The following is a 19,531-nucleotide window of genomic DNA, read 5'->3' as shown; positions in this document are numbered from 1 at the left end:
TCCTGGCGCAGAGGGAGAGCCAGCCCTGGGGTCTGCGGCACTGACGCCACCGCACTGGGGCCACTCGGTCCGTGGCACTGACAGCGGGAGCTGAAGAGCTTTCCCTTGGAAAATGAAGTCGGGCGCCTTGTGTTGGTGCAGGACACCAGCCTCCCACGTCCAGGGGCGGTGGAGAGCCCTCCGCTGACCAAGGGGGCTGCCCTGGCTGCCAAGGCCGACAGGCAGCTCAGCACCGGTGCTGAATCAAACAGCCCTAATCCTGCTAACGAAGATGGGAAATCTGATTCCGAAGACGTTTGAGCGTGGCGTGCGCGCACACCCCAGTCCCGGACAAGGGTGCTGCAGGCTCCCAGCGTGCCCCCTCCCCGTGTGCTTGGGGGCCCTGAGGCGGGAGGGGCCCTTCTGGAGGCAGGGGAGGAGACTGGGGGGCCCGGGGCCCCTTGTTGGCGCAGCCGGGCCCTGCTGCGTTGGGAGAACCTTCTGCAGCTTCCCAGGGAGCGGGTGCTGCTTCTCTGAGTTTCCGGGTGTTCCCAGGTCTCTGCCTTAGGACGTCGTTATTTTTCAAAGGATCCTCTGAAATGCGGTGGCGTCCAGGGTCCTGCTGGGAGGAGGGCCCCCAGGTCGGTGGGTCTGGGGCTGGCTCGTCCTGCAGCTCAGCACCCTGGGCCTGTGTGCACGGCGACCTGTCCTGGAATGAGGTCTGCTTTTCCAAGGAAAGAAGCCCTCCGCTCAGACCCCCTCCTTTGTCTTCGTTTTGTTATTGTATTTTAATGCCTTTTATTTTCCAGGTTTAAGATGCTTGTGTTTGTTTTGCGCAAACCCTTCCAAGAAATCCCTAGTTCTAAAACCCAAAGGGTATCTCATCTGAGTGATACAGGAGCCCAGCAAAGGATACAATGAAATCAACGCGATTTGCTTTTGCACCCGTGTTTTCGGGCCCCTCCATCGTTAATTAACCCTGATGGCTGCCTGGTGAGGCAGGACGTGGGGTGCCCCGACGTTATCGATGGCCCCTGCGGGGCACGGAGGGGCACGGAGGGGGCACGCAAGGACACGCTGGCAGAGCCACGCTCCCTGGGGGCTGTGGAGGGTGTAAGGCAGAGGGGCCGCCCGCGCGGACCGGAAGCGCGGCAGGTGGTTTGTTCCCGGGTGTCCAACAAATCCGCTTTAATCCTCCCCGAGAGTGCTACCAGCAGGGGTCGTGGGCTGGATACTAACCACCAAACATTCACGTCAGCTGGGACCTCAGAGCGTGCCTTTATGTGGAAATAGGGCCTTTGCAGACGTGATTGGACGGGGCTCTCGGTGCGGTCCTCCTGGGTGACGGCGGGCCCTGAACCGAGGCCTGGGGCCCTTAGAAGACGAGCAGCCACGGAGGCAGACGTCGTGTGAGGAACCCTGAGGACCGAGGAGGGCGCTGCAGCCGGAGCCCCCAGAGGAGCCGGGCTCGCGGATGCCTGGGGTGCGCACCGCTGGCCTGCACGTGAGATGGGGGACTTGGGTGGTGTCCAGCCGCCCCGTCCGCGGTGATTTGCTGTGGCAGCTTCGGGAAACTAACCCAGTCTTTCAGATGAGACCCCGGGGCTGGGAGGGTTCAGCTTCCCTCCCACGGTCGTGCAGGCAGTGAGCAAGAGGCTGGCCCCGGGCCGGCGTCTCCCCGGTGCTGGGTGTGGGGAGGACCCGGCACACCCGTGGGCCAGGAGGGAGCCCCGGGCACCGTCCCCGCTGCTCCCAGGAGTCCCGGGTTGTCGTCCTGGTGGACGGCGCCCGTCTCTGAAACCAGAACCCTTTCCCCGTCACCGCCGGCCCTGCCGGTCCTGCCCCAGGAACGTGTCTGTCGGTGCCCCTGTCGCTGTCCCCCAGCTCCGCTGGTCCCCAGATCCCCCCCGCACGGGTGCACCCGGGTCACGTCCTCCCGGAAGGATCCTTAGTTGAAGGCTCCTGACTGGTGGCCGGAGTCCCCCTTGCTGTCCAGCCGCACGTGGCCACCTGGCATTGCAGTCGCCCTGGGCGCCCGTGTTGTCTGCCGGCCACATCGGCGCCGTCTCAAGGGGACGTCCTCCGTGGGCTGTCCCGTCGTCTTCCTGGCTGAAGCAAGTCTCTCCCGCGCCTTCTCCCACCTTGCCCGGCACCCTCCAGACGCTCTGCTGTTGGGAGTGACTGGGGTCGGCCGTGAGGACCAGGCGAGGGGACCCAAGGCCGTGGAAGCTGTGCCGAATCACGGCGCTGGTGGCCCGGCCGACCTTGCTGAATGAGCGGCCCTCTCCGCCAGGTGGTGGTCGGGGTCTCGGGGTCGCAGCCCAGCTCCGTGCCGGCTGGGCCTGGTCCTCGCGCATCTGGCAGCGTGTGCTGGGTGGGGTCCAGGGCGAGTGACCGCTCCAGCCCTGGGCGAGCCTCGCGGGGACGAGGGGACCGTCCTGGTCTTCACAGGTCTATTTGAGGGAATCATCCTGCACAGCCTGTCCTGTGTGTGTGTGTGTGTGCGCGCGCATGTGCACATGCAGGTGAGGGTCACAGTACATGAATACACGCGTCGCTAACCCTAACAATTCCGAGGCAGCGTGTGAAGCCCCCTTCCCCCGAGGGGCCCCAGCCACGCCCCTGGAAAACGCACTGTAGACCTTGGGTGCGGCCCCAGCACTGCTGGGTGCAAGACTGCTTTCCTGAACAGCACGTCTTGTTAGCGTCAGCACGTGGAAGGAAGGACTGACTTTTCCTCAGCGGCTCTTGAGTAGACGGTATGGACTGAAGTATCTGGATTCCGGAGGGGGGGACACAACGCTGTGTCCCGGTTTTTGGTTTGGCTTTGCTTTCCGTGATCGCGAAGGGTGCCGCACACCCTTGTGGGCCGTGGATCTGGGGCGCCTGCGGTCCAGCAACATCAGCGCTCCCGCCAAGGCTGTTGGTGAAGCGACCCTCCTGCTCACTCTGCTCCCCTCGCTCCCGTGCGCCCCCTCCTCCCTGGGACTGAGGGTTGTGGAGCCTGGAAAGCCCTGCGCTGCGGCTCCCGCCGCCAGGCCAGGCCTCGCCTCGCCCCTCCCAGGGCACTAGCGCTGTTCCCCGCGGGCCGCTGAGGCGCCAGGATGACGAGGTTGTCTGAGTGTCCCTGTGTCGTGACACCCGACCCGCAGGGACCGGCTGGCATTCCGTGGCAGCAGTGGGAACCATCCTCAACCAGGTGTCAAATTACTTTGTATTTCCAGAAATCGAGAGAAAACATAAAGGGTGACGTTAAACCATTCTAAAAACGGACGGGACACCGGTGAGTCTCCCAGGACCATCCCCCAGCCCCTTCCTGGCTCCCCTGGGACACTCACTGAGCCACGTGGTTCCTGCGCCTGTTTTTCTCCAGTTCTGCAAACGTGTACCTACAAACAATGTTTGTATTTTAAAAATAAATGGCATTTCATTGTATATACAATCCTAATCTTGATTATTTGAGGTTTTGGATATGTCCATGTGAATACATGTCCAGACCATTCCTTTTAATCGCTGTATATACTGTTCAATTATAGAGCATGTCACACTATCACTATGATTTTTAAATCACTTTTTATTTTTTAAAGGCAAAACATTTACCAATTTTGATGATTTTCCCCCTCTGGTTATAAAAACAACACACACACACACAATGTGGAAAAATGTGAGGTTCAGAGTCATAGAAGGGCAAATAAAAATGCCTTTGTGCCCATCCTTGCTGTGACTGTGATTTAACATCTAGTGTTACTTTTCAGTCCCTTCTGTTAACATATGTACGTATTATGTAAATATACATTTGTTTTGATTACTTTTCCATGTCATTAACTTTTTAAACATGCATAAACGCATCTTAGGAATATGGGGCAATTAGTGAAACCACTCCCCTACTGTAAAATTCTGACTCAGTTGCAAACTTCTTTTCCAGAAAAGCTCATCTCTTTCTGCTCCTACAAGCCAGGTCTGGGCGTGCGTCCCGACGAAGTTCATGGACTTTCAGGTCTCCCGCCTGGTGAGCATTTGGCTGGGGGTGGGGGGACTGGCCCCGTCTCGGACTGGCTCGTGCTGGCTTAGTCACTCCTGGGCTCACCGGCTGCAGACGCTGTCCCAGGCCCGAGGGTGCCACAGCCGACAGGCCGCCCCGCGCCCTCCAGGACACAGGTCACAGAAGGGCGGAGGCGAGCGGTGGCAGGGGCCGTGCTCCCCCGCGGGCTGCCCACAGCGTTGGCGCAGGGACCACAGGGAGGGGAGTGGGTGTCTTGCCAGCTCAGCTGCTGTGACAGATGCCACCAACAGCGGCTCTGGGGGCTGGAGGTCCGAGCTCCAGGTGCCACAGGGCTGGCCGCTCCCAGGCCTCGCTCCGTGGCCGAGTCCGCACGTGGCCTCTCCTCCCCACCCTGTGACTTCATCTCACCTGTGTCACCTCCTTAAAGGCCCATCTCCACAGACGGTCACGCTGGGGTGAGGGCTTCAAACCGTGAGTTTTGGGGAGCCTCTGCGGGAAGAGCTTTCTGGGCGCTTCCAGGAGTCTGTGTGATGGGCAGAGGGGTCCTGGGTCTAGGCTCAGGGCGCGGGTGCAGACCCGGCCTCGTCCCCTGGGCCAGAACTACCTTGTGGGGGTCGGAGGAGACCACACACGGCAGCACCTGATGCATTTAATCTTTTAAGAAATTAAGGAAAAGGAAAACGGAGTGCGAACTAGATAAGGTACAGTTGTTACCCCAGACCTTACAGACACCCGGGGTGCGCTTCCCTCACTGCCTCTGAGGACCTGCAAACGTGCGGAGCCCCAGCGAGCCCCAGAGGGCAGGGGTTTAGCACTCGCCCTGCCTGTCTCGACGCCCCCAGGGGGAATGGGGGTCGGGGAGGGTGCGTCCAGGATGCAAATACTGATTTACTGGGGAACCTGGAGTCCCGTTTCTGACTGGCTTGGCCTCCGCCCCCGGGAGCCTGTGCAGTGTTACCCGCTCTGTGCACAGCAGACCCGGGAAGGACGGTTCCGGAATCCAAGGGATCTGAGCGGACGCCTCCCCCGCCCTGCACAGGTTCAAGGTGGAGGCCAAGCCTTGTTTACCAGCACCTCCCACCCCCTGCCGCCCCAGCACCCGCTGCCAGATTTGAAGGAAAACCCTCAAGGTGAAGAAATTAAAATGGCGTATTTTGGGGCTTTTGAAACATAAGGAGTTCTGATTTTTCTTCTTGAAAAGAGACGATTTTAGAACCTCCTTGGTATCCCACAGTCCTCTTGGTGGTCTCATCTTTTTCTCCTATTTTAATGTGTAATGAATCTGTACTTCAACAATTGCATTGGGACCATCTGCCCAGTAGATGCTGCATTTGTGTTTTTACTTTATTACAAAAATGACCAGAAATACAGCTTCGCTTTGCTTTATGCAGTAGATGTTTATCTCGGAGTCTTTAAAGTGAGTTCCATTTTAAAGTGTACTAGAATAGCTGGATATTTAAAGGACCCTGGCCAGAGTTCTTTAGTGAAGAAGCACTCAGGTATTTCAGAGACTTTAAAAGCAGGAGTGACCGTGTAAACAGGCCTGCAGACGCCCTGACCCTCAGACCTGAGAGGACAGTGTCCGCGCTGTGAGGCCCGCCCTCGTTCTGTGCAGTAGGGCCCCGAGTTCTCCGGAACCCACCCCCAGGCGTCCCCGCCCGCGCTCCCTCTGATGTGCAAACGCAGGAGGAGGAAGGACAGGTTCGTCCACCCGTCACCAGGCCCGCCCGAGGTGACCAGCAAGGCTGGGAAAGCAGCAGAGTGCACGCGGTTCGCTCTGGGACGCGGGCGGGGACGAATGGTCTCTCTTCCCCCTCATCTATCTATCTGTGAATCCTCTAGAACATTCAGGCTCGGAGTGAGAACGGTTTGTGTTACATGGCTCAGCTCAGCACACGAAGCAGGTCAGCTTCCAGGAATGCACAGGAAGGGCCGAGGCGCCCTGGACCCCCTCCCTCGGGTTACGTTCACCCCGCGTGTGCAAACGGCCGCAGCGGCCTGGGCCTCGGCTGGATGGAGAAGGCCGGCTCGCGGACGCCAGGGCAGGGGGTTTGTTGGCTCGGGCGTCAGGCGGGAACTAGGCCAGCTTGAGGCACTGCGTGTTGAAGCAGTCCCCCTCCTTGCTGGCCACGGCCTCGAGCAGAGCCTGCTTCTTCTGCAGACTCCGGGACGACTCCAGCTCGTACATGGTGGTCAGGTTGAAGAGCGCGCTCTCGTGCAGGCAGTGCCGCGGGTCCTGCTGGGTCATGGCCTCCAGCTGCCGCAGTGAGTCCTTCAGTCGGCCCAGGTAGAGCAGGCACACGGCCGCATTGTTGTTGGCCTGGAGGGGGACACGTGGGACTGGATGCGGCCTCATGGGGCCCGAGGACCTCCCTGGCCCCCATGAGAGTGCCCGATGCCGGCAGACTTGTCGGGGGGGCGGGGGGCACGGTGGGGGAGCCACCTCTGCTTGGGTGTCTTACCACTGCATTTGCTGGGTCAATCCTTAGAATCTCTGTGAAGCACCGGTGGGCTTCTGCAAAGTTATTCTGACCGAGGTGAAGGAAAGCTCTGGAAATAAGCGATACACAGAGGATTAACCAGGAAAGTCAGGATGTGGGCAGGTGCGTGGCAGCAACACCGACGGGGCAGCTCCCAGAACTGGAACCCCACGGGGAGGACCAGGCAGCATTGGCCCCTCAGGCATCACCCGAACCGGGTGGTGTCAGTGCTTTCTGGACGTGGCAGGGGACAGGGCATTCTGGGGAGCAAACTGCACTGGGTCTAACATCTGTTAGTTTAATTCAATCCCTATCAAAATATGAATGGCATTTTTCACAGAACTAGGACAAAAAATTTTTAAGTTTGTAGGGAAACACAAAAGACCCCAAATAGCCAAAACTATCTTGAGAAAGAAAACTGGAGCTGGAGGAATCACGCTTTCTGACTTCTGACTATACGACAAATCTACAATAATCAAAACAGTATGGTAGTGGCACAAAACCTGACATAGATCAATGGAACAGGATAGAGAGCCCAGAGACAAACCCACACACCTATGGTCGACTAATCTATGACAAAGGAGGCAAGAATATACAGTGGAGAAAAGTCTCTTCAGCAAGTGGTGTTGGGAAGACTGGACAGCCTCATGTAAAAGAATGAAATTAGGGCTTCCCTGGTGGTGCAGTGGTTGAGAGTCTGCCTGCCGATGCAGGGGACATGGGTTCGTGCCCCGGTCCGGGAAGATCCCACATGCCGTGGAGCGGCTGGGCCCGTGAGCCATGGCCTCTGTGCCCGCGTGTCCGGAGCCTGTGCTCCGCAATGGGAGAGGACACAACAGTGAGAGGCCCACATACCGCAAAAAAAAAAAAAAAAAAAAAAAAAAGAAAGAAATTAGAGGGAATTCCCTGGCAGTCCAGTGGTTAGGACTCGGCGCTTTCACTGCTGGGGCCCAGGTTCGACCCCTGATCAGGGAACTAAGATCTTGTAAGCCCTGTGGCATGCCCCCCGCCACAAAAGAATGCGATTACAACATCCCTTCATGCCATACACAAAAATAAGTAAACTCAAAATGGATTAAAGACCTAAACATAAGACCAGAAACCAAAAAACTCCTAGAGGAAAACGTAGGCAGTATACTCTCTGACATAAACAGTAGCAATATTTTTTTGGATCCGTCTCCTAAAGCAAAGGAAATAAAAGCAAAAATAAACAAACGGGACCTAATTAAACTTAAAAGCTTTTGCATAGCAAAGGAAACCATCGATAAAATGAAAAGGCAGCCTACTGAGTGGGAGAAAATATTTGCAAGTGATATGACCCATGAGGGGTTAATATCCAACATATATAAACAGCTCATTCAGGGATTTCCCTGGTGGTCCAGTGGTTAAGAATCCTCCTTCCGATGCAGGGGATGAGGGTTCGATCCCTGGTTGGGGAACTAAGGTCCCACATGCCACGGGATGCCTCAACCAGAGAGCCCGCCCGTTCACTGCAACGAAGGGCCCACTCACTGCAACGAAGATCCCACGTGCCACAACAACCAAGGCCCAATGCAGCCAAATAAATAAATAAATACAAAAAAAAAATAAACAGCTCATTCAATTCAACATAAAAAAAAAGATTAAAAACTGGGCAGAAGACCTGAACAAACCCCTACTTACATGGTCAATTAATCTGTGACAATGGAGGCAAGAATATACAATGAGGAAAAGACTCTTCAATAAATGGTGTTGGATAAACAGGACAGCTACATGCAAGAGAATCAGACTAGACTCCTAACTCACACCACACACAAAAATAAATTCAAAATGAATTTAGAACTTAAATGTAAGACCTGAAACCATACAACTTCTAGAGGAAAATATAGGCAGTATTCTCTGACATGAGTCTTAGCAATATTTTTTTGGATATGTCTCCTCAAGCAAGAGAAACAAAAGCAAACATAAATAGCCAGGACTACATCAAACCCAAAAGCTTTTGCACAGCGAAGGAAACTCAACAAAATGAAAAGGCAGCCAACCGAATGGGAGAAGATATTTGCAACTGATATATCAAATAGGGGTTAATAGCCAAAGAACTCAAACGACTCAACATCAAAAAAACCTGATTAAAAAATGGGCAGAGGACCTGAATACACAATTTTCCAAGGAAGACATACAGATGGCCAGACACATGGAAAGATGCGCAACATCACTAATCATCGGGGAAATGCAAATGAAAACCACAATAGGATATTACCTCACACCTGTCAGAATGGCTGTTATCAAAAAGAACACAAACAACAAGTGGTGGTGAGGCTGTGGAGAAAGGGGACCCTTGTACCCTGTTGGTGGGAATGTAAACTGGTGCAGCCACTGTGGAGAACAGTATGGAGGTTCCTCAAAAAACTAAAAATAGAGCTGCCATATAAGCCAGCAAATCCACTCCTGGGTATTTATCCAAAGAAAATAAAAACACTAATTAGAAAAAAATACATGCACTCCTACGTTCACTGCAGCATTATTTACAATTGCCAAGATACAGAAAGCAACCTAAGTGTCCATCAACAGATGAATGGATAAAGGGGTGTGTGTGCGTGCATAGAATATTACAATATTACTTGGCCATAAAAAAGAATGAAATCTTACCATTTGTGACAACATGGATGGACCTAGAGGGCATTATGCTAAGTGAAATAAGTCAAAGAAAAACAAATACTGTACGATTTCACTTATATGTGGAATCTAAAAACAAATGAACAAACAGAACAGAAACAGAGTTACAGACACAGAGAACAAACAGGTGGTTGCCAGAAGTGGGGTGGGTGAGGGGAAGACAGAAACAGGTGATTAAGGGAGGGAGATAAAGAGGGACAAACTTCAGGTGCAAAATAAAAATGTCACGGGTCTCGAACGTACAGTGTGAGGAATACAGTCAGTGATAATGTGAGAACTGTGTGGAGACAGGTCACAATTAGACTAATGGTGGTGATCAGTTTGAAAGCTATAGAAGTATCAAGTCCCTATGTTGTATAACAGAAACTAACACAGTGTTGCAAGTCAATGATACTTCAAACAAACAGAAAAAGATCAGAGTTGTGGTTGCCGGGGGAGGGGGAGGGGGGATTAGATGAAGGTGGTCAGAAGGTACAAACTTCCAGTTATAAGTAAGTACTAGGGATGCAGTGTGCGACACGATGAACATAATTAACACGGCCGTATGTTACATATGAGATGATGGATGTTCATTAAACTTACTGCAGTCCTCACTTCATGATGTCAGTATGTAAATCAAATCATCATGCTGCACACCTTAAACTTACACCGTGCTGTACGTTAATTATATCTCAATAAAACTGGAAGGAAAAATAAAGAAAAAATACATACCTGTTCATTAAAACCATTATTTTACCCTGCAGTCCATCCAGTTTCTGTGTTACTTTCTCTACGTCTTGGAAGTACTTTTCAGCTGTCTTTATATCTCCAATCTGCTTTGACAAAATTATGCAGTCAGTTCAGCTGACAAATGTTAAATCTACACCCACATATATAGTTTCCTAATGTTATGTTAGGATATTGAAGACATTTATGTATCAGGCAGGGTAAAACTTTGGTATAACCGTTTACTGATTATCACTTTTTGTTACCAAAAAAAAAAAAAAAGAGCCATTTAGGATACAGCGGGATGTCAACATCTATCTCTATGTCAGAAAGTGAGTGGTTAATACACCTGAGTGTTAACAAGTCTCACAGTTTTTAATTTGTACCCTTCAAAAGGAATCCTGGCATAGCATTATGAAAAATAAAAATGACCCCCGACTCTGGCCAGGCCCCAGGCCCATTCTTAAACCTGTCCATGGATCATTTCAAGAAACCTCTGTTTGCTATGTAGCACCCGGGCAAAACATGCTCCACAAGTCCAACGTGTATATTTGGCAAATTAAACTTGACATTATCGTTAAAAAAAAAAAAAGAATGACTAAAAAAATACAACATTTACCTTTTGGTACAATATTACAGTCTCCCAATCAATTATTGGGGGGTTACTTGTGACCAGTAAAATGGTAGAGATCATCAAACTAACAAATTTCAGTCACATTCTGACCCAATAATACAGAGTTCTGTCGTACGAACAAATGGCCGCGCTCTTATCAAACGGTTACGGAGACCTCCTCAGCTCCTTCTAAAATGAAGCCAGAGCCACCGGGGGTCCTGATGGCTACCCCCCCTCCCCCGTCCTGCCATCACCGCGGACCACAGCCTGGGGGGCGGGGGGTTAAGAGGGCATCAGGTCTCCTTCTGCATGAGGAAGGAGATCAAGGATCTAAGGCTTAGACTGCAAAATACAGGAAAAATGAAAATCCTGTGAAAACAAAAAACTTACAGCCAGGGGGAAGGAAGAACAAAGGCCTCTGTGTTCCAGGCCTAAAGGAGCAGCTCTGGAGCGGCCGACTCCAGGGCATCTCGTCACAACACACCTCGCGATGCCTCTGCATCTGCCGAGGGAACAGCATCGCAGCTGCAGCGGTCAGCGCCCTCTCTTCCGCACGCTCACCCCCATCCCGATCCCGGGGTCCTCCAGCCACCTGCCGGGAGCGCCTGTTCCCTTCCCTTGCCCTCCAGGGAAGCCCGCGGTACCGCCCTGCAGCCAAGGGCAGGTGTGCCCACCACCCAGCACCAAGGCTCTGGGCGACTCTCCACAGTGAGACCCCGGCAGGCAGCACCGGCCCCTTCACGTTACCCTGGGAAACCAGGGCCTGGTGTTTGGTGACAGTGACACTGGCTTCACTGCTGTTGCTGTACTGAGCGCCCTTCGTCACCGACCCGGGAGCTCGGGTCCTCCGCCGGCGCCCATCAAGCTACCCTCACGGTCTCCGGCCCCTCTCTGTTGTCAATGCTGCCCCGAGAGACACCCCAGCAGGAGGAGGAAGCAAAGTGGCGCCACCCACGTGTCTCCCGGCCCCGCCCTCCTCGTGCCCACGGTGGGAGCACCGGGGTCCCCCACGCAGGCCTGAACTCCTGCGTTCCCCGCAGTGCGCTCACTCACCCTGCACCCTCCAAGGGCCCAGGCGCATACTGATGGAGATACTGACGCTCACCAGCTGACGACAAAGGTGCACCAAGCCCTAAATGTCTGCTGGGTGCTGTGCTAAGTGCTTCCCACAGCTCACAACTTCTAACAAGCTGTGCTGTTGATCCCACCCCTTTCTTCACTCTCTGGATTAAAAAGACGAGGCTCAGAAAGGCTGGGCGGTTTTCTCAGGTCACAAAGCTAACCTAACAGAACGGGACTGTCCAACTCCCAGACCACGTGCTGGCCTTCTGCACCACACGGCCTCGAGGAGCTGGGGCAGGACTTGCGCTGAAACTATTTTCTAGTGGGAGATAACGAAGGAATCTTAGAATTTTCTTTGCCACCTACTGATTTTTCTGGTCATTAGAAGGTAAGTTCACATCCTTATATTTCTGTTTTTTTTTTTAAAGAATTAATTAATTTTTGGCTGCATTGGGTCTTTGTTACTGTGCACGGGCTTTCGCTAGTTGAGGCAAGCGGGGGCTACTCTTTGTTGCGGGCCGCGGGCTTCTCATTGCCGTGGCTTCTCTTGTTGTAGAGCATGGGCTCTAGGTACGCGGGCTCTGATAGGTGTGGCTCGCAGGCTTTAGAGCGCAGGGTCAGTACTTGTGGCGCACGGGCTTAGTTGCTCCGCGGTGTGTGGGATCTTCCCGGACCAGGGCTCGAACCCGTGTCCCCTGCATTGGCAGGCGGATTCTTAACCACTGCACCACCAGGGAAGTCCACATCTTCATAATTATTAAAACGTAATTAGGATTTAAAATCTTACTGATTTTCTAAGACTTAGAGGCAGCGTAAAAAATTAAACAATATAAAAAGGCACTTAAAAGTATTGCAGGGCTTCCCTGGTGGCACAGTGGTTGAGAGTCCGCCTGCTGATGCAGGGGACGCGGGTTCGTGCCCCAGTCCGGGAAGATCCCAAATGCCGCGGAGCGGCTGGGCCCGTGAGCCGTGGCCGCTGAGCCTGTGTGTCTGGAGCCTGTGCTCCGCGACGGGAGAGGCCACAGCAGTGAGAGGCCCACGTACCACAAAAAACAAACAAACAAACAAAAAGTATTGCAAAGTATCTAGTAAGCAAATAAACAAACCCAAACTAGTTATTTGAAGAAAACAACAGATAATAAGTGGATGAACTAATCAAGGAAAAGAAAGCATGAGTAAACAATTATAAATGTAAAAGGAGAAATAACTAGAGTTAAAGTGAAATTGAAGTAATTATGAAAGACTATATTTTACAGAACTCTAAGCAAAAACATATGTGAATACACAGACCAAACAGGTGATTTCCTTGGCACTCTAAATTGCCAAAATTGATCCCAGAAACAGAGAGGAAAAACCTCACGTGTGGAACACTAAAGCCATTAGTAACAATATTAAGTTATCCAACAAATCCTAGGAGGATGGCTGAGGCCTCTTTGAGGTCAGTTATTCAAATCTCCCAGGAACATGTAATTCCAGAGTATCCAAAATATCCCAGAGAACAGAGAAAGCAAGTAAGCAAGCTATTTTTATGAAGACAGAACACAGATACCAAAAGCTTTTGAGAAGGGCACACTCACACACACACACACACACACGCATACACACGGACAAACCCAAACCAATTTCACTTATAACGATAACTGCAAAGATCTGGGGACACTTCCCCGGGGAGCCCAACGTATCGGAGGTGCAAATGTGAATATTTCTGTGGCCAGAAACGTCTCCAGGGAAGCACCGACCAAGCCCCAGTCTGGCCGTCAGGGTCCCTCCCCAGGGCCGTCAGGTCCGTGACTGCCACAGAAAGACTGTGCTTTCATATTTCAGGGTTCCTAGATGGATCTCCAGCATACATTTCTCAAATTATGCAAATTAAGACAGAAATGAAGTTTCTGAGATTGTCCTGAGTAGTGAGAAATTAGAGCAGATACAGAACATTCTTTCAGTATGAAAATCAGGATAATAACCGGGCACCACGAGATCCCGGGCACGGCACTGCATTCTTTACACGGCTGTCTCGTTTCATCGGCACAAGGACCCCAAGAGGCAGCCACGAGCGTCCCTGGTGCACAGAGGAGAGGACGCAGCTCAGGAGGGTGGCTAGCCCAGGGTCAAGGCTAGGTAAGCACCAAGGACAAACAGAAACCCGGGCCTTTCAGATGCTAGAACACGTGTTCTTCAACATCCATGAGTTACTCAGTGAAGGTCAACCTTCAGAGCCTGGGGCAGGGACCCCAGGTGTCCTGGGAGGGACCTGGACGACACACACAGGCGGCCTTCACTGTTGGGTTGTCTCTGGACGCCCCCTTGGGGGAGTGGCGTGTGTGCGCTTGTGTGTGTGCGTGCGCTTGCGTCTGTGCGTGGCGTGGAGGACGGGGTGGAGGTGGGGCGCGTGTGTGCACGCACTCGTGTGCGCAGTGGCCGGGAGGTGCAGGAGGACAGGACCAACGTCAGTGAAGAGAACCTGGGCTCTGGGTGACCTTGTTCAAATTCCTCCTCTGGGCCTGACCTCTGGGACCTCGGGCAGGTCACTCGACCCCTGGGAAGCCTCAGTTTGCTCCTCTGTAAAGTGGGCTGTCACACGGCGGAGGAGGATGGCCCAGCAGGGCACCCGCTCAGGGCCAGCGCCTCCCCACATCCATCCCCCTTGCTTTGACCACCACGACGGCCCCGTGAGGCTCCCGCCCAGGCTGCGGGTGCTACGGTCGACACCCTTTGAGACTGAGGGTGCAGGGACGAGGCACCCACGCTCGGCCTGCAAGTGTGGGCCTGCCATCCTGGGGAGGACAGGAGCGAGGACGGGAGCCCGGCACCCCGGCACCAAATGCGCCCCGGCTTCAGCGCCATCCCTGGCAAAGCGGGTACATCCCGCACTGTCAGGACCATGGCTCCGAGCGGGACCTCCTCTGTCCACGCATGTGGATTCAAGTGTGCTTTCCAGTAAAATATCAGCAACTGGCTACGTTATCAGCCAATTAAAATAAGGTTACTGACGGTTTTGTCAACACACTTCTACCTGCAACAGGGCAATTTCTCAAGGAATCCATCTCAGCACTTCCCAGATGAAAATCTACAAAAAGGCACGTCTAGCAATTGGCTTCCTAATCACATCAAAGCCCAGAGCACAGTCAAGCCAGGACCAAGAAAACTACCCCTTCTACAGTCACAGAAGTCTGACTTGATGTATTTCCTGTGCTCCTTCTTAAATCTACAGCATCCACGCTAAGGCAACCCCCGGCCCACCCTGCCAACCGCGCGGCTCACACCTGGAGGAAGATCCGGCCGATGCAGCTCAGCAGCTGGGGCTCCTGCTCTGGGTAGTACTGGATGACCGAGAGGTACGCGTCCACGGCCAGCACGTAATCCTGTGGGGGACCCAGAGAGCATCCTAGAGTTAGGAGGATCACGCTCCGTTTTGCACGCGACAGGAGCTCAGGTACCTGCAGACTCGCACGTGAAGCGGGAACACGAACGCGTGGGCAGGTGGGACGTGGCACCGCCGTGAGGGCGGCAGACGGCCCAGCAAACCAGGCTCTGAGTTGTGTGTGTAACTACGGTCCTGAGAGCCTTCCTCGCCCGGAGGGGCTCTGGTTGGGCACTTAGGGCAGAGGGGCTTTCTTCTTCCGGCTCCTGAGTAGCAATTAGTATTTCACCTGGACTCACTCTTTCTTTTCTGACAAAATCCTTAATTGGTGAATTTTGTCTTGCCTCCATCTGCCAGACACAGAAACCGAATTTATTAATAGCGTCTCTTAAGCATTTTCTTTACTAAAACTCGAGGTAAAGTTCTTAAATGGAGACAAACATAAGCCCCGTAAAACAGGTGGGCCGGGAGAGCTCGCTGGCTCTGGCGTGAGGAGGCCATCCAGGGCACCTGGCCATCTTGCCAGGGTCACAAGGACAAATCCCCAACAGCCCCGAGCTCAGACGGCAGGGTCACCGTCCCGCCTGCTGGTGGGCACTGTCCCGAGCTGGTGCGACAGCTCCCCGTGTCGCCCGGGTCAGCAAGCAGCAGGCCGCGCGGCAGTGTTCTCCTCACTGCGTCTTCGTAAAACCCCAGAAGGTACTTTTCTTTCTTTAATCGTCTACGTTTTCAATCTCATGAAAACTGGGACAGGCGTTACTAGTTCGCTAACTGGGATGTTATGAAGACAGATGACAAGGAACATTCCAGTTTAGCAGGAAAAACAATGGGAAGACTCTCCTGTCTGGCAGCTTCAAGAGCAGCTCTTCACAACGAACTGGACTCGGGGGTGCAGGCGGCGAGCCGGCAGCACCTGCCTGTCCCCCTCGGCTCCTGGCACCGCTGCCCGCGCCCTGCCCAGCGGGAGCGCCCGGGTGATGGCGTGCCCAGAGCCCTCTCTCGGGGCGGCAGTGGCCCCCGGTGCCTGGGGCCCGCGGGACGCTGAGGCCCGGCTGGGGTCCGGCTCCGCTGAGCCCTGGACTTCTGCGGGGAGACGGGAGGACCTCGGAGCATCTGAGAATCACCCACTGTGCGGAACGCCTACGCCTCACTTCCGGTTTCGGGCGAACGAAAGGCCACCTCGCCGTTCGTGTCCGGCGGCGCCCAAGTGTCACCGGGTCAGGCCAGTGCACACGCCCAGATCCCGGCCCGCGTCTCTGGCCGGCGAGACGCAGTGCGCCTCCGGGTGGCTCTGCGGCCGGCGTCGCCGCCTGACACCTCCACGTCTCGGCGCCCCGGCCGCTGTCCCGCCGGAGCGGCGCTCCTAGGAGAGCACGCCTGGGCGGACACGGCCGTGGGAACCCCGTGCGGAGGCTTTCAGACGAGGCGCCGGGCCCGGACGGGAGCCCCGCGCGGCTGCAGCCTCGGGCCCGGGCCCTGGCGGTTCCAAGGAGCCCGGCCTCCAGTAAACCAGAGCGGAGCGCGGCCCAGAGCTTGTCAGCGGACGACCGTTTAACGAAATCGTTTATTTACCGGAGGAAACGAGGGACGCGGCCCCGGCTGAAGGGCGCTCTTGAGGGCGAGCGCCGTCCAGGCCGCGGTCAGGCGGGCGCGGCCCGCTCGCAGGGACCCACTGCTCTAGCTCCGCCGTCCCCCGTTTCTCTCAGCAGCTGCACCGCCTGGCGGGGCGAGGTCAGCAAGAAGGCGGCGCACGGGCAGTGCGGGCGGGCGGGGCACGGAGGCGGGCGGCGCGGCGCCCTGAGTCTCCCAGACGGGCTGGGGTGCCCAGGCCGCGACAGTGTTTCAGGCACACCTTCGGGCTGAAGCGTGTGTACAGACTGCTCATCGTTAAAAAGGTCAATCAGCGTTCACGTCGCCGTGGCAGAAATGTTATTCAGAATAAGCAGCAGCTGCTGAAGGAACCCAGCGTCGCCCATACGCCAACGGAAGGGACGGGACGGGGCGCGCCAGTAAAGCCGACGCCGCTGTAATGCCGGGCTCGCTCACTAGGCGGCGACAGGATGCGCACGGGTGCTGGCGCCTCAGCCGCAAAATTTTTCATTCCTTTTTTTAACTCGTGGAAATGAAAGCATAATCTAAAATCTCAAATTAAACTGCACTTGTGGTAAAAGTGTTTTTGAAGCACAGTGATCTGTACTGAGTCCCGACAAAGTAGGTACAAGACTTGGTCTGGCGCCCGGGGGTATCATCACTCCAGCAGTAGACAAAGAAGGGTGTTCTTATCCCACAATTTTCTATTAATGTGCCTTAAAAATGCACATACGAACCCACCAGTAGAACAGGAGACCCTCCTGAGGAGTCCCAGCCCGGGACCAAGGAGACACCGATCGGCCTGTGATTTACGATGTGTCCTTTGTTTCTGCGCGTCAGCCGGAGAGCTCCGCGGACGGAAGGCGGCGGTGGCCCTGGGCAGCTCCCTCCACCCGCGGGAGGGACGGGGCGCCGTGTCGTGGGTCGGGGTGGCAGAAGGGAGGAGCTGCGAGAACCAGAGCGCCTTAACCCCAAGGCGCTGTCCAAGGGGGGCTGCAAGTGCATCCCGTCCGGGCCTTCGTTTCAGGGGAGGTCCCTGGGGCTTGGGGGTGGGAGGGGCACGCGAGGCAGTCTGCACCCCAGGGTCACAGCGACGCACGGAAGGCAGGGCCCTGGGGCAGGATCCGAGTGCACACCCAGCGTGGCCTTCTGCACGGGACCCACAGCTGGCCCGGGACGCGGTCCCCTCGCGGGGCTGCCCTGTCAGGGTTAGACACCAGCTCCCGGAGCCCGCTTCTCCCTTTGGCCATTTGCCTGCTCTGCTCTGCTAAAACTGAGCTCAGGAGTGACCCTGGGCTGGCCCGTGGGAGGGCCCCGACCTGGCTCAGAAGATGTTAACGGAGCTACTCTAGGTGTTTGCGGCTCACTGATTCGGGCAGAAGCCTCCAGCCCCTGCAGCTGGGCCCTGCCAGGGAGGCACGGATGGAGGAACAAAGGAGCGATGCCCTCGGTTCAGCCTCCTCGTCCCCCAGCCGCCTCCCGGGGGGCTGGCAGTGGGGGGGCGGGGGGCGGGGCGCGGCGCCCATGGTGGGGTGGGGCTAAGGAGCAGGTCTCCCTGGGAAGCCTGTCCCCAGATGCCATGACCACTGAGCGCCAAGTCAGGTCAGGACGAGTGAAACCACCTCCTCTAATGGGGGGAACAGAGGCCAACTCTGGGACTGAATCCAGAGAAAAACAGGAGGGAGAGAGAATTGAGAGCATGAGGAGGATTTCAATTAAATCATCTCGACCCCTGTTTGAACAATTAAACTTGGCAGTGTAAATTCTACATTCTATTGACATTTCTTTCAGTAGAAGTTAAAGCACGTTTATCCCGAGTGTCTCACTGGCCTCTCTGCTCGATAACCCCCCCCCCGCCGCATGCACACCACCCCGAGGTCCCAGCGGTCCCCACCCCTCCCGCCCTGAGAACATCATACCTTCATGAGCAGCAGACAGTTGGCCATGGAGCACGTCACCCGGCCCAGGCGGGACCGCCACAGCTGCACAGAGGCTGCAAGAGTGGAGTAGGGTGAGTGCATGGGGAGCGGGTCCTGCCGCTGGCCCGACCCAGACAGATGGACGCCCCGCCCCCGTCACCCGGCCTCGGCCACCGCTCCCTGTGCTGCTCAGCCCACACCTTGGGCTGTGCTCTTGGCGACCTGCTCAGCCTCGGGGAGGACAGATCCCATGAGCCCACCAGGGCCACGTCCCCAGGTTGGCACGCCCAAAAGATGGGAAAAGCCAGCCGACAGCCTTCGCCCTGCAGAGGGGCCACTCCTGATGTGACCTGGATGGGCTGGAGGCCTCCCGGCTGCAGGGCTGGTGGACAGTCACACCCCGGTGTCAGCAGCTGCGCCCTGGTAACAGCGGCCTGCCTGCCTAAGGCCTAGGTGTTGTGACCTTTTAAGTGGAAGCAACAATTCCTAACGCATCTGCCTCAGCAGGCTCTGAGGGCAGGGGGAGCGGAGCGGACGCGGGGCGGGGAGGCTGGAGAGGCCGGTGCTCGGTCAGATGTTGAATCTGCCATCCAGCTCAGGCCCAGGGAGAAGCACGTCCCAGACACATGTGAATGGTGACCACTGGGCGAGCTTGCCTTAAACTGACCTTCCTCCCGCTGCCGGGACCAAGGGTCAATTTTGGGATAACAGTCTCCTAGAAATGATGCTTATTCCTGGAGTGCTTGAGAAAAGGACAAAAAACTCAATTGTCAGAATTAAGAACGTAACTCACCTTGCCTTTCAGCAATTAAATATGCATTAGCTGCTTACATTCCCCTTATGACATCATTTTTGTGAAAAGAAGTTCTGAATATCTTTCCTTAACGAATGTAAAATGTGGATTCTCAGTGAACTGCATTTTATTTTGATTATCTTTGAGGACTTTCTAGTGCTTTCTTCCCCTCTTTGCCTTATAAATCTGTTGATCTGCTGTGAGTTGTCAGGTTTCCGGGCACTGCTTCCTGAGCTCCAACAACTACCTGCTCTTTGCCACCAAAACACGGACCCCCTGTGGGATGACATGGCCAGAGTGGGAAAGATGCTGAGGGCGGGATGTCCCAGGGCACGGAGATGCCCACGTCAGACCCCTGTTACCTACCTGCA

The 19,531-nt window shown here is 55.0% G+C and overlaps 1 protein-coding gene across 2 annotated transcripts in view; it reads right to left on the bottom strand.

Annotated features, from left to right (window-relative positions):
- Positions 1 to 3,523: 3,523 nt before the first annotated feature.
- Positions 3,524 to 19,531, bottom strand: part of TRAPPC12 (trafficking protein particle complex subunit 12) — a 65,658-nt gene continuing 49,650 nt past the window's right edge. Inside the window, exons 8-12 of one of the 2 annotated variants that reach the window (XM_082642295.1) lie at positions 18,368 to 18,441; positions 14,761 to 14,859; positions 9,829 to 9,929; positions 6,445 to 6,532; positions 3,524 to 6,302 (exon numbers count right to left, since the gene is read on the bottom strand). In XM_082642295.1, coding sequence (XP_082498421.1) covers positions 6,060 to 6,302; positions 6,445 to 6,532; positions 9,829 to 9,929; positions 14,761 to 14,859; positions 18,368 to 18,441 — 605 coding nt within the window. In that variant the 3' untranslated portion in view covers positions 3,524 to 6,059. Of the gene's footprint in view, positions 6,303 to 6,444; positions 6,533 to 9,828; positions 9,930 to 14,760; positions 14,860 to 14,889; positions 15,209 to 18,367; positions 18,442 to 19,531 lie in introns of those variants that run through there. The other variant, XM_082642296.1, reaches the window with a different exon arrangement.

Source organism: Mesoplodon mirus (assembly GCF_964341445.2).
Source record: "Mesoplodon mirus genome assembly, chromosome: 14".
In the NCBI taxonomy this organism is placed as follows: Eukaryota; Metazoa; Chordata; class Mammalia; order Artiodactyla; family Ziphiidae; genus Mesoplodon; species Mesoplodon mirus.
The sequence above is the reverse complement of the archived record's forward strand: the minus strand, read 5'-3'. Positions and strand labels throughout refer to the sequence as shown.